The sequence below is a fragment of the Crocodylus siamensis genome, chromosome 15, assembly GCF_052110815.1.
Source record: "Crocodylus siamensis isolate JL-2025a chromosome 15, ASM5211081v1, whole genome shotgun sequence".
In the NCBI taxonomy this organism is placed as follows: Eukaryota; Metazoa; Chordata; order Crocodylia; family Crocodylidae; genus Crocodylus; species Crocodylus siamensis.
Window position 1 is genome coordinate 45345677 of NC_143409.1, and position 20232 is coordinate 45365908.

The following is a 20232-nucleotide window of genomic DNA, read 5'->3' on the forward strand; positions in this document are numbered from 1 at the left end:
GAAGATCCCTGGCCCTGCCAGTGCCCCTTACTTCCCTCCCATGGCAACCTGCCCCGCGCTCTGGACCCACAGTCATTCCTGCCCCTCACTTCCAAGCCACAGCACCCTGCTCCCTCCATGTCCTGGCTGTCCCACCCCTGCAACCTTTTTCCCCCAGTGGGCTACTGCTTACAACCCAGTGCAAACTGCAGGCCCACATCCCAGGGTGATCAGATGCTGCTACAAGAGGAACAGATAGAAAAAGGCAGGTGCTAGGACCATAGATTAATGCATGGGGCAGCGGGGCTGATCCCAGGGGCCCAGGACAAGTAGATGCCCTGCCTGTGGCTTTCTCCTCCTCAGCAGGGAAACCAAAGCCACCGTTTTAAACCTGCTGTCATTTTTGTCTCCCAGCTGGTCAGCAGCAAGCAATGGGGGCCCTGGGTCCCCTGAACTAATCAGCAGCACAGAGGCAAAAATGGTGTCAAGTTGTGTGTGCGTGGGGGGGAGGAAACTGCAGTACTAGAGGTGCTGCCACACGTGTGGTTTGGAGGGAGCAGCACCCTGCAGGTAAGTGTTGGGGGAAGGGGCGGTGGGGAGATGGGGGGCCCCCACAGCGAGGGAGTGGGGCTGGGGCTGGGGCTGCCCAGCCAGAGTGCTGAATGTGATCCCAGGCTGGGAACGGGACAGAGGCCCAGGCGGTTTGTCCAGGGTGTGGGGTGGGGGTGGCTCCTGTTGCTGTGTGCAACTCTGTGGGAGGTGTGGGTGGCCCGCACCCCCTGGATCTGTGTGCAGGGTAAGGGCAGGCTGCCACTGTGGGCTCTGGGCCAGGGGCTATGCCAGCCTCTTCCTGGTGGGAGGTTGAGCTCAGTTGTGCAGGGTGGCAGCAGCAGCACTGGGAGGAGGGGCCATGGGGGGGCTACAGGGAATTTTGGGGTGGCTATAGCCCCCCAATCCCCCCTAGTGCCTCCCCTGCTCAGAGCACTCGTTCTGCTGCCTTTCCCTCAGGAGCCCTGCACAGAGCGCCCTGAGCAGTGGCAGTGGTAGGGGAGTCTTGGGGGGCTACAGTTACCCCAAAATTTCTTATGGCCCCCTGTTGCCACCCCTGCCAGTGCCACCCCTGCCCGCTCTGAGCCCAGCCCCCGATGGTACGAGATTGGCACAGCCCAGCCTGCAGCAGGCAGCCTGCTTTCACCCTGCGCACAAATCTGGGGGTGCACATCGCCCCCATGCCTCCCCCAGGGGTCTGCACAGCAGCGGGGAGCCACTCCTGCTCCACCCATCCTGCTCTGGATGAGCCGCCCATGGCTCCATCCCACTCCCGGCCCAGGGTAGTATTCACCACCCTGGCTGGGCAGCAACTGCCCCAGCCCCCCTCCCTCCCTGACCATGGGGGCCTCTATCTGTCCCCCGCATGCCCCTTCCCCCCCGACCTCTCAGAGTAACTGGCAGATGTTGCTCTCCAGGCTGCCCGGCTGCGTTCCTGGCCGTACGTGTGGCATATATCAGTGACATTAATTGGCTTCGTGGGCCTAGAAAAGCTGAAAGTTGATAATGTTAATATTTCTTTTATCAGTGCCAATCTGATATGAGACTAGTTTATCAGTCCACCTTGAGAAGGGGCCCTCAACTTTGCGTTTGCCCAGGGTCTCTATAAATCTTAATCTGCCTCTGGCTAGGACACTTCTCTGCTGAGACTGAAAAAAAACTACAGTGAACTTGGTAGGTGCTAGGACCCTGCGGGCATTTCCTCTGTGAACCCCCCCCCCCCCCCGCCAGCCCCCCAGCTGAGCTGCCAGAATCCCAGACAGAGATCTGAGGATGCCAAAAACAGGACATGTCTGGAAACTGGAACAGATGCAAAACCTAGAAGCCTGTGTGGACTCCTGCCGGGTCAGCCTGCACTCGGTGTCATTTCCAGGAAGGGAAACGCAGACACTGCTGCTAGTCCGGGAAGTGAAACCAGCCCTGTCCCCTCCCTGCTCCCAGCCATGGCCGCTGAGAGCTCTGTAGAAAACCTCCGGGATGAAGCGACCTGCTCCATCTGCCTGGACTTCTTCAGGGATCTGGTGATGGTCGTGGGCTGCGGGCACAACTTCTGCCGAGCCTGCACCACCCAGTGCTGGGAGGGGGCTGAGACAGACGTCACCTGCCCCCAGTGCAGACAGACCTTTCCCCAGGGGACCCTGGGCCCAAACAGGCAGCTGGGCAATTTGGTAGAACTGGTGAAGGGCCTGAGCGTGCGGCCAGTGGAGGCAGCCGGAGGGCAGCGAGCATGTGGGGAGCACGGGGAGGCTCTGAAACTGTTCTGCCAAGATGATGAAATCCCCATCTGTGTGGTGTGCGACCGATCCCGGGTGCACCGAGCTTACAACGTGGTTCCCCTAGAGGAGGCTGTTGAGGAGTACAAGGTAGGAACCGCTGTTTGACTAATGTGCACCAGCTTTAGATTTAATTGCAGGATCATTTCTTCCCACACTTCTTTCCACAGATCATTTCTGTCTTAGCTGCTGGTGTGACCAGCTATGGGGAACCTCCCTTGTAGGGAACAGACTACAAGATGCAGTTGGGTGTGTGGAGATCTCTAGGGGTTCCTTGGACAAAAACAGCTCTTAAATGTGAGACACAAAACCTCTTCGTAACAGTCCTGGGACATTGGTTCAAACTGGCCCCTTCCCCTTCCCTGGTGCCCAGCGGTCACCTCTCAGCTCCACACTCACACGCTCCGTTACACGGGACTGCCTCTGAAGCCTCATCTTGCATATCAGTGCCCCTTCCCTCCTAAATAAGCCATCCCGGATAGCAAATTCCACGATCCGTATTCTCAGCCTGGCAGCGTTCTCAGAGGAGCGATTACTAGCACATCACATCTCGCTGGGGGGAGTTTACCACTCACTTTTTCCAAGCCTTTCTGCCTTGAGGTAGGTAAATGAGTCTTTCAGGGTGTTTGATCTCCCTCTCTTCTCAGCCTTAGCCCTTCAGTTGCCTCCGAGTTGCTTTCTTGTTACTTGGTGATTTCTGCAGTGCCTCGGGGGTTAACAAACAATCATCTAGTTGGGTACTAGAAAGTCACTCTTGGCTGTCACTTTGTCCAGGCGTTTTGGGTACCTTTAGCTTTTGCTAAACCCTATTCCCTTGGTCTGCGTGGTCTACATAAGATTTTGGAGGCAGTTGTTCCTCAGTGGTACTCAGTAGGGCCCAAGTAGTAGAGTGTGATTCCTTCATGGATTTCTTCTTGGATTACGTTATGGAAAGCCATGGGATAATGTGACAGTAGGACTGGGAGGGACCTCATGAGGTCATCTTATCCTGTCCCTAGGTCAGGGCAGAATCAGACCTAACTAAAGCATCCCAGCCAGTTGCCTGTCTAACCTGCTCTTGGCAATTTCCAGGTGTTCCAATCTGACAACTTCTCTAGGTGGCCGATTGCAATGCTTAACCACCTTCATGGTCAGAAAGTTCCTCCTAATCTCTGCTGGACTCTTTCTGATCTGTCTACATCTTTCCAGAAATGTGGGGCCTCACCAGTGCCATACCCTGTCATGCATCCACAGATGCATCTCGAGTTGGTCCAGAGAGGTGCTACTCCCCCTCTATGCGACACTGGTCAGGCCGCAGCTGGAGGACCATCCAGTTCTGGGCGCCGCACTTCAACAGGGATGTCGACAGCATGGAGAGGGTCCAGAGGAGGCCACTTGCATGATCAGGGGCAGTAGGGCAGGCCCTACAAGAAGAGGCTACGGGACCTGAACCTGTTCAGCCTCAGCAAGAGGGGGCTGAGGGGGGACCTGGTGCCTGCCTACAAACTCATCAGGGGAGATCAACAGCAAATAGGAAGAGCTCTTTTCTCCCCAGCACCGCCTGGGGTGATGAGGAACAATAGTAATAAGCTGATGGAGAATAGGTTTAGGTTAGAGATCAGGAGGCAATATTTTACACTTTGGGTGGCCAGAATCTGGAACCAACTTCCCAGGGAAGTGGTCCTTGCCCCTACCTTGGGCAAAATCAAGAGGAGGTTGGATGATCACCTGTTAGGGATCTTGTGAACCCAGCATTCATTCCTGCCTGTGGCAGGGGGTGAGGCTAGATGATCTGTTCAGGTCCCTCCTGAACCTAGCAACTATGAAACTATCAAAGAGGGGGAAAAAAGGAAACAAGCAGTAAATCCATAATGTCCTGTTACTCCCTTTTAGAATTGCCTACGTTCAGCGCAGCTCCTGCTGGGGAGAAGATCAGATCACATATACTAATTAATGATATTGTTCTTAAATGTCATGACAGTGAACTTATCCAGCAGAGGAAGGACCAGCAGATGTGGCCCCCGTTACGACTCAAAAGGTTGGCACACTGTTTTAATTTAATTTGATCAAATTCAAGAAGAAAAGGGCAGTCTTGGTCTTGGGACGTAATCATTGCATGCACAGATTCAGGCTGGGGAGCAACTGGCCAGGCTGCAGTACTGCAAAGTACCAGGGGGTTAGAGTGGATCATAAACTGCTTATGAGCCAATCATGTATTCTTGTGGCAAAAAACCAACAGCATCCTTGGAGTGGGCTGTCCCTCCTTTATCCTGACCCAGGAGCCAGCTTCCTCACAAAGATTTCATAGATTTCATAGACATTAGGGACCTCGGGAGATCGAGTCCAGCCCCCTGCCCAAAGGGCAGGAAGTCAGCTGGGGTCATAGGATCCCAGCAAGATAAGCATCCAATTTGCTCTTGAAGGTGTTCAATGTAGGTGCTTGAATCACCTCCGCTGGCAGACTATTCCAGACCTTGGGGGCTCGGACAGTAAAGAAATTCTTCCTTATGTCCAGCCTGAAACGGTCTTGCAGGAGTTTGTGACCGTTCGACCTCGTCATCCCTTGGGGCGCTCTGGTGAACAAACGTTCCCCCAGATCCTGGTGGTCACCCCTGATAAACTTATAGGTGGCCATCAGATCACCCCTGAGCCTGCACTTTTCCAGGCTAAAGAGTCCCATAGCTCTCAGCCTGTCATCGTAAGATCCGTTTTCCTGACCTCTGATCATGCGCGTGGCTCTCCTCTGGACTCTCTCAAGCTTCTCCACATCCTTTTTGAATTGTGGAGCCCAAAACCGGGCACAGTACTCCAGCTGCGGCCTCACCAAGGCCGAGTACAAGGGGAGAATGACGTCCCGGGATTTGCTCGAGAAGCATCTATGGATGCAAGCCAGCGTTTTGGTCGCTTTACTAGCCGCAGCATCGCGTTGGAGGCTCATGTTCATCTTGTGGTCAATGATGACCCCCAAGTCTCTTTCTTCTGTAGTGCTATCCAACGTAGCACTGCCGAGCCTATAAGGATGCTGCAGGTTTTTCCTCCCAAGGTGGAGAACCTTGCATTTTCGGTGTTAAACACCATGAGGTTCTCGTCTGCCCATTTGCTGAGCTTGTCCAGGTCAGCCTGGATCACCTGCCTATCTTCTGGCGTGGATGCTTTGCCCCAAAGTTTGGTGTCATCAGCGAACTTGGCCAGTCCACTCCCGACTCCAATGTCCACATCATTAATGAAGATGTTGAACAGTATGGGTCCCAGGACAGAGCCTTGAGGGACCCCACTGGTCACAGGGCACCACGATGAGTGACTGCCATTGATTACAACCCTCTGGGTCCGACCACGAAGCCAATTTCCCAGCCAGCGGATTGTGGTGGAGCCAAGGCCACAACTGGCCAGTTTGGCCAAGAGATGACCATGGGATACCAGATCAAAAGCTTTTTTGAAGTCAAGATATAGGACATCAATCTCTTCTCCCTTATCCAGGTGATAGGTCACCTGGTCATAGAAGGAAATGAGATTGGTCAAACAAGACCTACCCGCAACAAACCCATGCTGGCTATCCCTTAGGATGTTAGCCTGGGCCAGTCCCTCAAGTATGGCCTCCTTAATAAACTTTTCTAAGATCTTCCCCAGGATAGAAGTCAGGCTAATGGGCCTGTAGTTAGCCGGATCCACTCTCCTCCCTTTCTTGAAGATCGGCACCACATTGGCCTTCTTCCAGTCTTCAGGCACTACACCAGAGCGCCAGGAGTTTTCAAAGATCCGTGCCAGGGGCTGGGCTATGACGCTCGCCAGCTCCTTGTGTACCCTGGGGTGCAGATTGTCAGGGCCAGCTGACTTGAAGGTATCCAGCTTCTCAAGGTGTTCCTTCACGAGGTCAGCATTTATGGAGGGTAGGGGATCCCCATCACCCGTATCTCCCTGTCCCATAGCAGGCATGGGCGTCCCATGGGACTGATGAAAGACTGACACAAAGTACCTATTTAATAGGTTGGCTTTTTCCTGGGCATCAGTTGTCAGTTGCCCCATCTGGTTTAGCAGGGGTCCAGCATTGCCCTTGCTTTTCCTCCAGCTCCCCACATATCTGAAAATGGACTTTTTGTTGTCCTTGATGCTTGAAGCTAGTTGGAGTTCAGTTGCAGCCTTGGCTTTCCTGGTTTGCTCGCTGCAGGACCGGACCAGCGCAGAATAATTCTCCTTGGAGGTGAATCCCATCCTCCATCCTTTGTAGGCTTTTCTTTTTAGCCGCAGGAGGTCCGCTAGGTCCCTGGAGAGCCAGGAGGGCTGCTGTGCCTTCTTGCTGCCTTTCCTCTGTGTTGGAATAGATTTAGCTTGTGCATTGAGGATCGCTTCCTTGAGGAGCAACCACTCTTCTTGAACTCCCACCTCCCTGGGGTCATGGTCCCTGAGGGCCTGACCGACAAGCCTCCTGAGCTTGTCAAAGTCAGCTTTTCTGAAGTCAAAGACTTCTGTGTTGCTGACTGACTTGCCAGCTTTACGGTGGATGCTGAAAGTGATCAGCTCGTGGTCGCTGTCACCCAGCTTCCCATCGATCACTAGGTTGCCGATTAGGTCGTCCCCCGTAGCCAGTACCAGGTCGAGCAGTGCTTTGCCTCTCGTTGGCCCATAGACTTCTTGAGTCAGGTAGAGGTCATCCACGCACAAGAGAAAGCTTTGCGACTGCTCGGATTTTCATTCTAGCTTCCTGTCCCTTTATTTTACATGTAGGCAGCTTGTCCCCATGGCAAAGAGAGCAAGGAACAACATAAACACATGTGTAAACAACAAAGAAAAGTAAAACTTCTGGTCTTTCCTCAGACCTACAGGGAGAGGAAAACCAGGCTCTGTGCTTTTCCCTCAGTGTACCAGCTGCTGCCACAACACTGCTGCTATCGCTGGTACCTCCTCCTCCTTGTCTCAGCCACTCAGGAACTTTTAACTTAACTACGCTACAGCTCAACTACGCTATGCTACAGCTCTGAAACCCAGGCTCTGTGCTTTTCCATCAGTGTAACAGCCATCATCAGCACATCCTCTTCCTCCTCTCCCTCTCAGCCACCATCCTGGGGAATTTTAACTACCTAATGGCCGGACAGTCATCCTTGCCAGCTGGCCCAGAGCTTCCAGGCAGGCACCTGTTCCCTCTAACCCCTGCAGTTGGGCTTCAGCCCCTGAGCCATGTACCTTGTTACAATCCTCTTGCTGCATTAACAGGAGTAGAAAGGTGGCCTTTTCATACAGGAGTAGAAAGAAATGGCCTTTGTTTTCTTTCTCTTAGCACTGCCCCTTCCCCTTTTCTCTGTCTTTCTCTTTCCCCAACCCCAGCTTATCTCTTTTTTTCTGTTTTCTCTCTCCTTCATATTCTGTGCCTTCTGCAGTCCTTTCATAGCATCTCTTGAAGTGCACCTGAGTTCACAAAATCTTGTGCTCTATAATCATACCTTATTTCCTTAGTTTGTGAAGGTGCATATCTACCCTGCCTCTCAGCAGAGTTCAGAGCATCATTGGAGTGAACCCTACCATTCTTCACACATCAGCTATGCTAATGGAGTTGTTCTCTCATTACGCTCCCTCTGTCCAGGCAGCACAGTTACCAGAGGCTCTAAGGCTGAACCCCTCAGGCCGTGTCAGCTCTATAGTACCAGAAACAAACCTTCAAGAGTCTCACTCTGGGATGTCTGTTTCCCTCTCTGTGAATTCAGTTGAGGACCAGGCCCAAAAAAAGATGTCTGTGGCATGAAATTTTGTCCTCAGCTTCAGAAATTGATTGCACTTTGCAAGTATCTCCAGTGTCATGGGCATATTTGGATCTGCAAGGAACTGTAGAGTCTTGGCATTTGGATAACCAAAAAAATCTCTTCATTAGCACCCCTCAAACCAAACCACTGAAATCAGCACATGCATCCCCCTCCTCCTGCTCATCAACATAAAATGGCTCAAATCCTTTCTGTTGCTTTAGGAAAAACTTCAGGGCCATTTGAAGACTCTGAGGGAAAGGAGAAGAAAACCTCTTGGAACTGAAACAGTCTGGAGAAAGAAAAACCCAGGAGTATCTGGTAGGTGTCTTGGGACCACAATGGGAGGGATTTCCAGGGCTGAGGAGCATTTACCCAGCGCCATCTCCTACATGATTTCACCAAAGAAGCTTTGTGTATATGCGGTTGTTGCAAGAAGCTGCTCTTGCCTGATATTAGGGATCATAGTGGGACTCAAGGGAAGAAGCGGGTGCCTGAAGTATGCGAGGCTTTGAGTTTGGCCCTGAAGTCAAAACCAGCATCATGTTTTGCATCTAGAAACATAGTGGAGAGCAGACTCTGGAGCACTGGAGCAACGTGCTCCTGACAACCCGCCTCTCTCACAGAGGAGGCTGCCTTGTTCTGCACCAGCTGCAGCTTCTGGATGGGGCTCAAGTGCAGGCTAATAGAAAGCACATTTCTGCAGTCTGTGCCTGAGGTTACAAGGATGTGGATGACAATTGCCAGATCCAGACCAGATGGTGTTGGCCTCTAGTCACCCCCATCAATGAGAGGTTTCATTATTCACCACAAACCAGGAGGGCTGCCAACCATCATCACCTCTGTCTTCTCTGGATTCATCTTCAATTGCTTCTCCTGCGTCCAGTCCCCAGCTGTTGCCAGCTCCTGGGTAAGGACCAAGACTAAAGTGCCTGGTTTAGATGAAAAAGAGGGACAGAGTTGGGTGTGATCTGGCCCACAGCCCTAGATTTGGCCCACAGGCACCATCAGCATAGTGACAGTGCCTCACTCCAAACCTTTGACTGATCTTACCCAGCATGGCCACCTCCCCTTAAAACATATTAGGGTCAAATACTATTACTGCATATCAGCCAGGGGGAAGGATATCATCCTGGTGCCTTGGGCTTTGCCAAGAATCTGCCATCTGTACACTCGGGCCTGTGCTGGTGTCACTTAAGTGTTGTCGTTTTACAGAAATGGACAAGAGCTGAGGAACAGAAGATTTTGTCCAAGTTTCATCAACTACGCCAGCTACTACAGGAACAAGAGCAACTCCTGCTTGCCCAGCTGGGACAGCTGGAGAAGGAGGTTGCGAATATGCAGAAAGAAAAGGGAACCAAACTGTCTGAGGAGATTTCCCATCTCAATTTGCTGATTTGTGAGATGGAGAGCAAGTTCGAGCAGCCAGACAGTGAGTTCCTGCAGGTGAGACTGGGCTGTCTCCAGCACAGAGCCTTGTACTGGGAAGGGAGTCTGCTGACTCCTGAAGTCCAGCAGTTAGAAACCACAGGGTGACCCAGTATGTCAGGGGTGGGAAATGATTTTGGTCTGTGTGTCCCAGCTACCAGCGGAGGGTTCGGGATTGAGGGTATGGTCACGGGTAGAAAGGTAAGAAAGGTTTATTGACTTAACAAAAACATAACTACACACAGATAACAAAACAACAGATAGCTGATAATAATTCACGTCGGCAACTTATTGGCAGTCCCCTCTGATGCCTGATGTACAACAAGTTTCTCTTCTGCAAAGGTCAGCGAAGTCAGGCATCCCTGATCAGCGCTGTCTGAGAGGTACCAGAAAGGACCCTGGCATTCAGTCCTGGGGCTCTTTGAGATCCATGGGCCCACTGATCCAGGCCAGCAGCTAATTAGTCCCTTTCACAAAGCTGTATCTTCCTTCTAAATGACTCCCAGATGTGCCAGCCAATTTATAACTTCTGAACTATGCTGATAACTTACACCCATTCAGATTCTTTTATTTCAACTGTCCTTAGACTGACCAATAGCAGTACAAGCCTTGCATTCTTTTGATAAGGTTAATTTTAACTATGCCACAGGGCCTTACTACTTCAAGGCTTTGCTAAATTTTCAGCCTTACTTTATACAAGGCTTTACTACATCTTTGACTTTTATTAGGCTCTTAGGAACAGCATGTAGCTTAATATCTGAACAAATACAGAAAAACACTTGGTCTAATCTTCATAGAGCCTTCAGCAAGCACCTTTATCACACAGACATGATTTTCAGCTGTCACACCGTGGGCCACATAAGGACTTTTGATGAGCTGTTGTGGCTCAGGTCAGCACCTTCCTCCCCCCATAGAACAACTCACCAAAACTCCCCCTGCAGGATGGAGCAACGGGCGGGATGTGTTCAGGATTGCAACGGGTGGTTGAGGCTGGGCCCAGGGGTGGGGTTGTGGGGCGGTGGCGGCGTGGTGTGGGAGCCCTGGGTAGAGCCATGGTCAGCTGCCTGCACATCCCTCTGACGGGCACAAGTTCTGCAGGCAGAGTAATGCAGGGAGTGGATTGTGGCTCTTCCCTGGGCTCTGGACCAGCATTGTCATCGCCTCAAGATTTTGGCCCCATTCCTGGATGCAGATCTCCCCCTGCCCACCTATGGGTACCAGGGGGTCTCCGTGGGGACCCCAGGATTATGAGACAGGGCCAGTGTGGGGTCAGGGCTGGGGCAAAGCCCTGGTTCTGTGGACAGGGACGTGCAGGGTTTGGGCCCAGGGCAGAGCTGTGAACTACTCCCTGTTGTGTCCCTGCGCTGTAGGTGGGAATGTGGGAGTATGTGTGTGTGTGTGGGGGGGGGTTCCTGGGAGCTGGCTAGGGATGGGGGCAAGGAAACAAAAGACAGGTGATATGTGCAGCAAAGCCCCACACGAGGAAGCCCATGCAGTGCTCCTACCCACACCCACAGTTGCACAGCTTACTGGTGGGGATGCTTTTGGTGCAGCTGCCCTCATTTACTGCACCTCCTCCTCCTACCCGTGCTGTGGCCATTTGGATGGGGAGGAAGCTGCTGCTGGTCAGCTCCTGCCTCAGCACGTAGGGGTCTGGCTTCAGCTCCTGGCTGCTTTGCACCGACTCTGCCCACCCGGTGCACTGAGCAGCCACCTGAGGGTGGAAGAGTGGGTGGCCAGGAGCTGGAGCCAGAGCCCAGTGTGCTGGAGCAGGAGTCACCTGGCTGAAGCTTCCTCCCCGTCCAGAAGGGCGAAACGGGTAGAAGCAGGAGGAGAAGCCTCTACTGGAGGCAAGTAAAGCCCATCAACACCCAGGCAGCTGCAGTCACACCACGACCAGGCCCATTTGAAGTTGTGCTCACTGGCCAGGGCTGGAGTGGTGAGTGCAGACAGGAGCACAGCATTAAGTGCCCTAGGTGGGGTTTGGACCCATGTGGAGTGCTGCGAGAGAAGTCAAAGGCCAGATACAATCATTTGCTGGGATGGATCCTGCCCACAGGCCGGATTTTGCCCAATGCTGTTGTTCATGCATCACAGCCATAAGAGTTCTTAATCTCCGAAAAATTACAGACACAAACATGACGGATGGAAAAGCTTCAGCAGCTCAGCCAATCATTAGCCCTTGAGGCTACATAGTGCTTCTTTATGTGCTTGTTTCCAAATGCCTCCCTAAGATCCCCAGGATGTAACATGGGCAAATCACATTGTCTCTCTTTGCCTCCTAGGATATTAGAAAGACCCTGAGCAGGTACATGGCTCCACTTCATTCCTCCTCACTTGGGCTGATGCTGGGAAGCAGCTGCAGAGCATAGCAGACTTGTGCCTCCCCAGGGCTCAGCGGTGCAGTTGGTGCGGCAGGATGCAAATTTCTCCAGTTAACTTAATCCTGAGAGGAGCATTTCTCCAAAGGTGAGGGGTCGTCCGTCCTGTCAGACAGACCATTTTTAACCAAAAACCTCTTCAAGGGATGTCTCTTCCCTTGATGTCTGGCTGCCTCTGGGCCCTCAGTGTGGAATATGGGCCATTCTTTGCCAGGTCATCAGTCACAATTCTGCCCAGGTCAGCGGTGACCAAGGGTTGGGGGGAAACATCTGAATGGGCCAGTGCGAGGGGCGGTCGCACTGCCACTGCCTGTGCTGCACCTCTGTGGAGCAGGGCTGAGCAGCGAACGGTGCTGAGGTCTGCTAGTTCATTCACTCACCTGAGATGGGTTTTCCCAGGTATGAAAGAGGGGAGATCCCACAGCCAGTGCCAACTTCTTTTGAGCTGGAAAGGAGACTCCGGGATTTCTTCCAGCAAACCTGTGCTCTGACAGAGACTGTGAGGAAGTTCAAAGGTACGGAGAAGGGATGGGGAGGGGGCGCAGAGAGGGGGGTCTGTGGCCATGGGGGGAGATGGGCTCTGGTCTACTGGCTGAAAACCAAGTTATTTACAAACGGCACAGAGCCCACAAACTGAGTGGAGGTCAGAGAGTCCAGGCATTAATGTGGTACGTTCGTGCACCCTGTGACATCAGAAAGTATTAAGGCCCCCGTGTAGGCAGATAATTCTCATTCTTTCCCCAAGACAGAGCCAGGCAGGGGCTGTGCTCTGGGCCCTGTCACTCGCAGCTGCTCAAGGAGTCGGTGGGACCTGCAGGAGCCCAGCTCCTCTGAGTGCCAGGGCTTGGTTGCTCAGTGGTTGGCATCCAAAATAGAGACTCCAAATCCAAGGCTTCTTCAGAAATGTTGAGCCAGCTAGTTTGTCTGCAGTGGGCTGTAGTGAAAGGAGAAATCTCCCTTCCCATTTCTCCCTCCCCACAACAGTAGCAGGCACTGGGAGGGCTGAAGTAGGGAGGGGCAGGCTAGTCAGATAGGGGGAAGCTATACTTTTTATGTTCTGCTCCCCTGCAAAAGCAGGACATCACCTCCAGGCAGAGATGGTGCCATGGTCGAGGGGCAGAGAGATGCAGAGGCAGCTTCTGAAGTTACAACAGCTGCAGGTGCTGGTACCTGGGGTGGAGATGGAGCCACCCCAGCATCTCTGCTCAGCCTGAGGCATTTGGGTCAAAGAGGTGGGACCTAGGCTGCAATGTCCTTACCAGCCCAACAGCAGGAAGTGTCATGTCTGTGCCCCTTTCCCCTCCAGACATTCTGCCATCTGTCCAGGAGAAGAGAAGTGGGGATGTACCACAGCCATACACCAAAGGTAAGCTCTTGTGGGGTTGTCCTGAGTCGCAGCAAATTCCCAGCTGCGGGGCTGTCTGTGCTCAGCCTCCAGGGCCCAGGGCAGAGGCAGCTCCTGGGGCCCAGGATGGGCCCAGGCAGGACGGGGCTGCTGGGGAGGGGGAGGAATGGCCTCATCTGCCCCAGGTCTGGGCTCAGTCCTGATGCTGCAATTCTCTCTTCCAGTGATGGTGACTCTGGATCCAGACACAGCTCATCCCAAACTCATCCTGTCTGCAGATGGGAGAAGTGTGACATTGGCAGGCAGAAGGCAGCACCTGCCTGACAATCCTGAGAGATTTGACTTTGAGTCCTTTGTGCTGGGCTGTGAAGAATTAAGCTGGGGGAGACACTACCATGAGGTCAAGATGGATGTGGACGAGGGGAATGGCTGGGGCCTGGACGTTGCCAGAGACACTGTAAGGAGGAAGGGAGAGATCAAGATAAGCCCCAAGGAGGGGTTTTGGGGTGTGCTGCACTGGTGGGGGAATCAAATCCAGGTTCTTACTGCATCTGCTCCCACCTGTGTGCACCTGCCCCAGGAGCCAAGCAGGGTGCGGGTATGTCTGCACTATGCAGAGGGACTGGTGTCATTTTTTGATGCTGATACCGAGACCCCAATTTTCACTTTCCCACCGGCCTCATTCACTGGGGACAGAATCCGGCCTTGGTTCTGCCTCCGCCTCCAGCCTATGTTACGCTCCAATTTTGATTCAGGCCAACTCAGACTGCGCCCCTGAGCCAGGCATTAGATGTTGCCCAGCAGATGATCACATGGGTGTCTCTGGCTTTGTTCTAACTCGTCTCTCTGACCATGGAGGACCCCCCTCAACTCAGCCCTCTCCCCCTTCTTGGACCTAGGTGATCTCGCTCCTTCTCTTGGACCTAGGTGATTTCTCTCCTCTTACAACAAACCCAAGCTGTGTCTGTACACATCAGCCCCTGCCACTGCTGCAGGGTCCCAAGGTGTAACAGGACTTGGGCTCCAAGGACAGCCATGACATGTCCTGGTGGCCACATGGCTCCTGTTCTGCTCCAGCTTTAGAGTGCCCTCTCTTTTTTTCACCTGCCACACCTTTGTTAGAAGAACTGATGTGGGAACAGGAAAGCTGCCCCCAAGGATCCTAGAGTGAGCCCTGGTCTGGATACCTGTTCACGGTTTCTCTATAAACCCCTATGATCTTACTACATCCTTTATGTTAAGTGGGCCCTCCTGACCTGTACGTGTCTCCCAGAACACCAAATGCCTTATGGGCTGTTCACAGCCTCCATCCCCCACTACAAGCTCACAGGTGTTACCCCTTATTTATTAGTGGAGACTTGCCTCCAGTCTCTTTTGGTCTCTTAAACTTTTATTGTTCTCTGCTACATTTTAGGCTCAAGCCTCTTTACCTTTATAACTCTGTTCAGGCCCCTTATGTCTAATCACTCTTTGCAACTCTTGGGCTCAGGCTTCTTTGCCTTTATCAACCTCCACCCATCTTGTGCTTTAGTCTTGCCCCATTAGGGCTGTGATCTGATCCCTCTAGGGCTTTGCTCTTGCTCCTCTAAGGTGCTGGGCCCCGGCCCTGTCTCTGGCTCGCTATCTCTCTCTCTCGCCATCTCTCCAGCTGGGCCTCTGGCCCTGGTTCTCACCCTCTCAGGCTGCAGCAGCTTGTGTCCTGTCCCTGGCAGGCTCATGCTTCATGAGACCTCCACATTTCCCCTATTGGTCCATATCTGGTCCACTGTTGGTAACCACCACAAAAGAATAAGCCCACTGGCTAGAGCAAAAACTCTGAGCACACTAGCAGCAGAAGCAAAATACCTCTCATCCTGGGGCTTAGTCCCTTGTAAGCCTTCAGCCACTTGCTTGCAGTCCCCATAGCCACAGGGTCTCAGTCAGCACGTCATGCCACAGCCACATCCTGTTCTTGACAAGAGGCAGAAAGAGAAAGGAAGAAAGAGAAGATGAGGAGGATGACAACATTTACTTCAGGATTCCCTCAAGAACTGAACTATTATGCATTATAATTATAGTTGACTTTCATCCTGACTTACATAGACTTATAATGTAATAACAGGTAATATGAATAATAGGAGTCAATAATATTATTAATTCCAATAGTAATATATTAATAAGAGTTTGTAGTAATAGTAATGTTAATGCTGATTTATTAATGGTCAATAATAATTGTAACAGTTCAATTCCTTATTACAGCATTTCTAAGCAGGTAGATCTGCCTTATCACCCTACACACATCCTGCACCTCCACCGTGTATATGTATATGTGTGTGTATATATATATATAGCCAATATATGATATAGACTTATGTTATATAGACTTATATTTGATTCCTTATGATGAGAAAGCAGATAGTGAGCATAAGGCAGGCGATTATGCGCCCTCCCTGCCTCTTTCCCCATAGAAGGGCAGTTGGGGGGAAGGAAATGCCCACCTCCTGGTTCAAGCTCCTCCCTCGGTCCCTTTATCCCCGTACAGAAGAGATATATACCCTTTTGCTTTACATACTACCCTTACTGAACTTGTATTACTTCCTCCTCCCGGTTGCTGGCTACAAGTACTGCTGAGGCTTCTCTTCTGTATACTACTTGAATTGCGGAGGCTTTCTTGCAGGCTTTGGCCCGAGCATCAGCTTGTGTATGGTAAGAGTTGCACAAGTTCTGCAAATCCATTTCATTTTATTCCATCCCTCCTCCTGGTTGCTGGCCCTGTTTGCTAATGAGCATATTATGGAATTGTAATTAGAGGGTTGCTGCTGGCCACAAAAGCGGAAGTTTTTTCTTGGTTGCTGGCAAAGACCTCTGGCAAATTCCCTCCCAGGGTCTTGGTAGTAGGCCCAGGCCTGCGGGCTCTTTGCCCCACTTGCTCCCCTCTGTCTTACATCTCTCTGCTGTACCCTTGCAACTTTGGAATTGTTGCTGGCCACAAAGGAAGCTGTATACCTGAGCTATAACCTCTGCAGTGGCAGAAGCTGAGCTTCTTTGTTGGCTTTGGCCCGAGCACCAGCTCGATTTGCACAAGTTCTGCAGGCCCTTTTCATATAGTCTTCTTGCCCTCCTCCTGGTTACTGGCCATGTCCCAGCAAATTTGGACTGGGGTACATGTCTTCTGACTGGGAAAAAGCTTCTTGTTGGGGAAAACCCTCCCTACCTCTTGCATCAGCACGAGCTGGACAAGTTCTGCAGACGCATTTCATTCATTGCTGCAGCTGTGCTCGGGAGCTATGACCACTGCAATGGCAGAGGGCTCAGGGCGCAGGGGGGGCCTTCCACAAAGGAAGCTTGGGCTTGAGTTTCTTTTCTGAATTGCGGGGGCTTTCTTCTTGGTTGCTGGCCAAGACCTCCAGGTAGTAGGCTCTTCATCCCACTTGTCCACCTCTGCCGTACACCTTGCAGAGGCTTTTTTCTTGGTTGCTGCCCAAGACCTCCGGGGCCAAGAGGCTAGAGGGCCAGTTGTTGACTGAAACAGGGAAGGCACCTGGAAGCTGTTTCAAGGTAGAAGGCAGCGGTGCGGTGTTTCGGTTTGCTTTCTGTTTGCCTGTCTGCAAGTGAAATCTTTGTCCTGTGCTTTTCTGTCTTATGCAGTAAACCTATTCTGAACTTACAGTTTGTCCTGTGATAACTGATTTTGTGGCAGCTAGCAGCAGCAGGCTTCATCGCTGGTATAGAGATGGCACACCTATTTTTTCAAGCCAAGGGAAGCCAAGAGCTTCTTGGTTCTCCACTGAGCTGTAAGGTCTGATCAGGGAGCTGGTCAGATTGAGTCTTGCTAAGCAGAGAAGAGTCTCCCATGAGCAAGACCCAGTGTCAGTCTCAAGGTACAGCAGGACACTGGGTAGAGGTCTGTGTCCTGTAGATAACCCCTAGGCCACTCGAGGGTTTGTCACGGTCTCCTTCCCGCGCTAGACTTGTCCAGAGCCAGAAAGCTGAGGGCTGGGTCCGAAGGGATTTTTCACAGTCTCAGGGTTATCTGTAGCACACGACTCCCAGCACTTTTTGCCAAAGTTCCCCAGGTCCAACTCACTACCTACCTCAGAGGGAACTCAGGAGGGTATGTGCCAATTCATAGTGAATTGACAACACAAGTATTGCAGAGGGCTGTAGTCGCTCGCTACCATTGCAACGTGCCCTGCGGGCACACGATGTTCGTGCTAACTGCACCTCATTGGCGTTCCTTTTCTCGATATTTCCCCAAGACACTTTTTCTGCTCAAGGTCGGATCTGGTCAGGGTGCTAGCGAGATAACTGATTTCATGGCAACTGGCAGCAGCAGGCTTCTCTGCTCATACAGGGAGGGCACACCTGTTTTTGTAAGCCTAGGGAAGCCAAGGGCTTGCGGGTTCTTTACTAGCTGTAAGGTCTGGTCAGGGTGCTAGTTACATTGATATTTCACTCCTCCTGCACTAGACTTGCCCAGAGCCAGAAAGCTGAGGTCCAGGCCTGAAGGGATTTGTGCTCCGGGTGGGATCTGTAGCACATCACTCCCAGCACTGTCCTTGGGTCAAAGTTTCCTGCCTAAATCCGATCCCGCATGGGGGATTAATGCTAACAAGCTGCTCTGTGCTGCATGTTCCTTCCACAGTGCCAGCCTCCACTGCATGTGCAGTTCGCCTCCTGGCAGTAGGGTTGAGGATTAGCAGCAAGGCTGAGTATAGGAGCTGGCCACTCCAGCGGGGAGGGAGTGGTGCCTGCTCTTGGGGCCAGGTTGCAATGGATGCTTGCACTAACAAAAGGTTTCCTCCTTCCCTACATTGATATCAGCACTACAACACAGGGGGACCTGGGAATCCAGGACTTGCTTGTCTTCCACCACAACAGGGGGGATGAAGTGGCCCTGTTTTTCATAGATTCATAGCAGCTGGAAGAGACCGTGCAAGATCATCAGGTCCAGCCCCCCTGCACTTGGGCAGGAAAGACTGGTGGGGTCAGATGACCCCAGAAAGGTGGGCATCAAGAAGCTTTTTGAAGATTGCCAGGGTGAGTGATTGTACCACCCCTGGGGGGAGTCTGTTCCAGACCCTCGACACGCGAATCATAAAAGAAGTTTTTCCTTATGTCCAATCTGAAGTGATCTTCAAGAATTTTGTGTCTATTGTTTCTTGTGTTTCCCTGGGGTGCTTTGGTGAACAGATGCTCCCCCAGGCCCTGATGTACACCCCTAATATACTCATAGGCTGCCACCAAGTCCCTTATAAGTCTTTTCTTCCCCAGGCTGAACAGAACCATGTCTTTCAGCCTCTCCTCATATGACCTGCTCTCCAGACCTCTAATCGTGTGTGGCCCTCCTTTGGACTCTCTCAAGCTGCTCCACATCCTTCCTGAAGTGCAGCGCCCAGAACTGGACACAGTACACAGTATACTGGACACAAGTATGACATCAACTTCGTTTCCCGTATGAAGGCGGCGAGTTACCTGATTGTAGAAGGACATGAAGTTGGTCAGGCATGACCTGCCTGCAACAAAGCCCCGTTGCCTATCATTCAGAATAGCACCTTCTGTTAGCCCATCAGCAAGGGATTCTTTGATGATTTTCTCCAGAATTTGACCAGGGATTCAGGTCAAATTGATGGGCCTGTAATTCCCTGGGTCCTCCTTTCTCCCTATCTTGAAGAGGTCTGTAGTAAACTCCTACAGTCAAATCCCCTTCCTCCTGCTCTCCCACTATCTTGACCCAGAGAGTCTCAAGTCACCTTTCTTTATTGCCAGCCTCTGCTTCTAGGGAGGTGTACCGTTCCTTCATGTAGGGAGCAACTCCACCACCCTTCATCCCAATACGATCCCTCCTATGTAAGGTGTAGTCCTCTATAACTATGAACGCCAATCATAGGTGGAGTCCCACCTGATCACTGTAATCCCTATGAGATCACATTGCTTATTGATTAGCAGGAAGGCCAGTTGTTCCAGTCCTGCTTGTTCCCTATGCTCCTGGCATTTGTATACAGGCAACTAAGCCTGCCATTGGAGGCCCCACTCTTCCTGGTGTGCTGCGGAAAGTCCTGTCCTTCGGCTGGTGTCAGATGCTTCTTATTGTTTCTCCATTTGCTGGTTCCATGGCTGCGTTCCTCCCCTTTGATGTGCGGTGGCTGCCATCCCTTCCCAACAAAATGTGTGCTGTGGTTGAAGAAGCCAAAGCCCTCGTGGTAGCACCAGCACCGGAGTCTTTTGTTCATTTCTTCTATGCATCTGTCCCTTCCGTACCCATGGCCCATAACCGGAGGACCCAGGAGAGGACTACCCATGCCCCTGACCCCTTGAGCCCAGCCCCCAGAGCCCTGCGGTCCTCATGACACAGTCAGGATTGTTCCTGGCCGTGTCATTTGTGCCCCCATGGATGACGAGTGTGGGGTAGTGGCTGGTGGACTGTACGAGTTTAGGAATCCTTTCAGCCACATCCCAGATACGAGCCACTGGGAGGCAGCAGACCTCGTGGGTTAGTGGTTCAGGGTGGTAGATCACACCCTCTGTCCCCCTCAGGAAGGAGTCGTCTACCACGACCACCCTGCATCTCTTCTTTGGGGTGGTAGCTGGCTGCCTTCCTTCCTCCAGAGCTTCTGGTCCCCATCCAGGGGAGGAGTGAGCCTGGTGCTGTGTGCCTTGGGACCCAAGATGACCATCTTCCAAGCAACCCCTGGATGGGACTCCAGATTGGTCTCTTTGTTCATGCTGCTGTGCTTTCAAGCTCTTTCCTCCTCGTTCTTCTGGTGAAAAGCCTAGTAGTAGTTGTCGATCTCCTGCTCATGTGAAGCCTGCTCACCTCGACCTGGAGCTCCCTCACCTGGCACTCTAGAGACCTCACTAGGGAGCATACCCTACAAATGGGGGTGCCTTTGCTCCCATTCCCAGTTACTGGCAGGTGTGACAGGCAGCCAGAGGCTGCTGCTGGGGAGGCTGCTCTTCTGCGCACACTGTTTCTGCGGGGATTTGCTCCATGGCACAGACTATTTCTGAGGGGCTGAGGGGTTTTTCTAGGCCCTTCTTCTCCCACTAAGAAGGGGCAGGTGATATTCTTGGGATGTGCCCAAAGCGCG

At 52.2% G+C, this 20232-nt stretch overlaps 1 protein-coding gene across 6 annotated transcripts; it reads left to right on the plus strand.

The window, feature by feature from the left end:
* The first annotated feature begins 1793 nt into the window (after positions 1-1793).
* Positions 1794-20151, plus strand: LOC149852506 (zinc finger protein RFP-like). Of its 6 annotated transcripts, XM_090028549.1 has the most exons (8): positions 2397-2900; positions 4261-4317; positions 8233-8329; positions 9224-9454; positions 11722-11905; positions 12217-12332; positions 13124-13183; positions 13387-20151. In XM_090028549.1, the coding sequence occupies exons 5-8, from the start codon at positions 11856-11858 to the stop codon at positions 13938-13940; spliced, it is 780 nt and encodes a 259-aa protein (XP_089884675.1). In that variant the 5' UTR covers positions 2397-2900; positions 4261-4317; positions 8233-8329; positions 9224-9454; positions 11722-11855; the 3' UTR covers positions 13941-20151. The 6 variants fall into 6 exon arrangements, with proteins under 6 accessions (XP_089884681.1, XP_089884680.1, XP_089884675.1 ...); XM_090028552.1 differs by lacking the exons at positions 8233-8329; positions 9224-9454; XM_090028551.1 differs by lacking the exons at positions 2397-2900; positions 4261-4317; positions 8233-8329 and adding an exon at positions 8344-8918.
* The last annotated feature ends 81 nt before the right edge of the window (positions 20152-20232 follow it).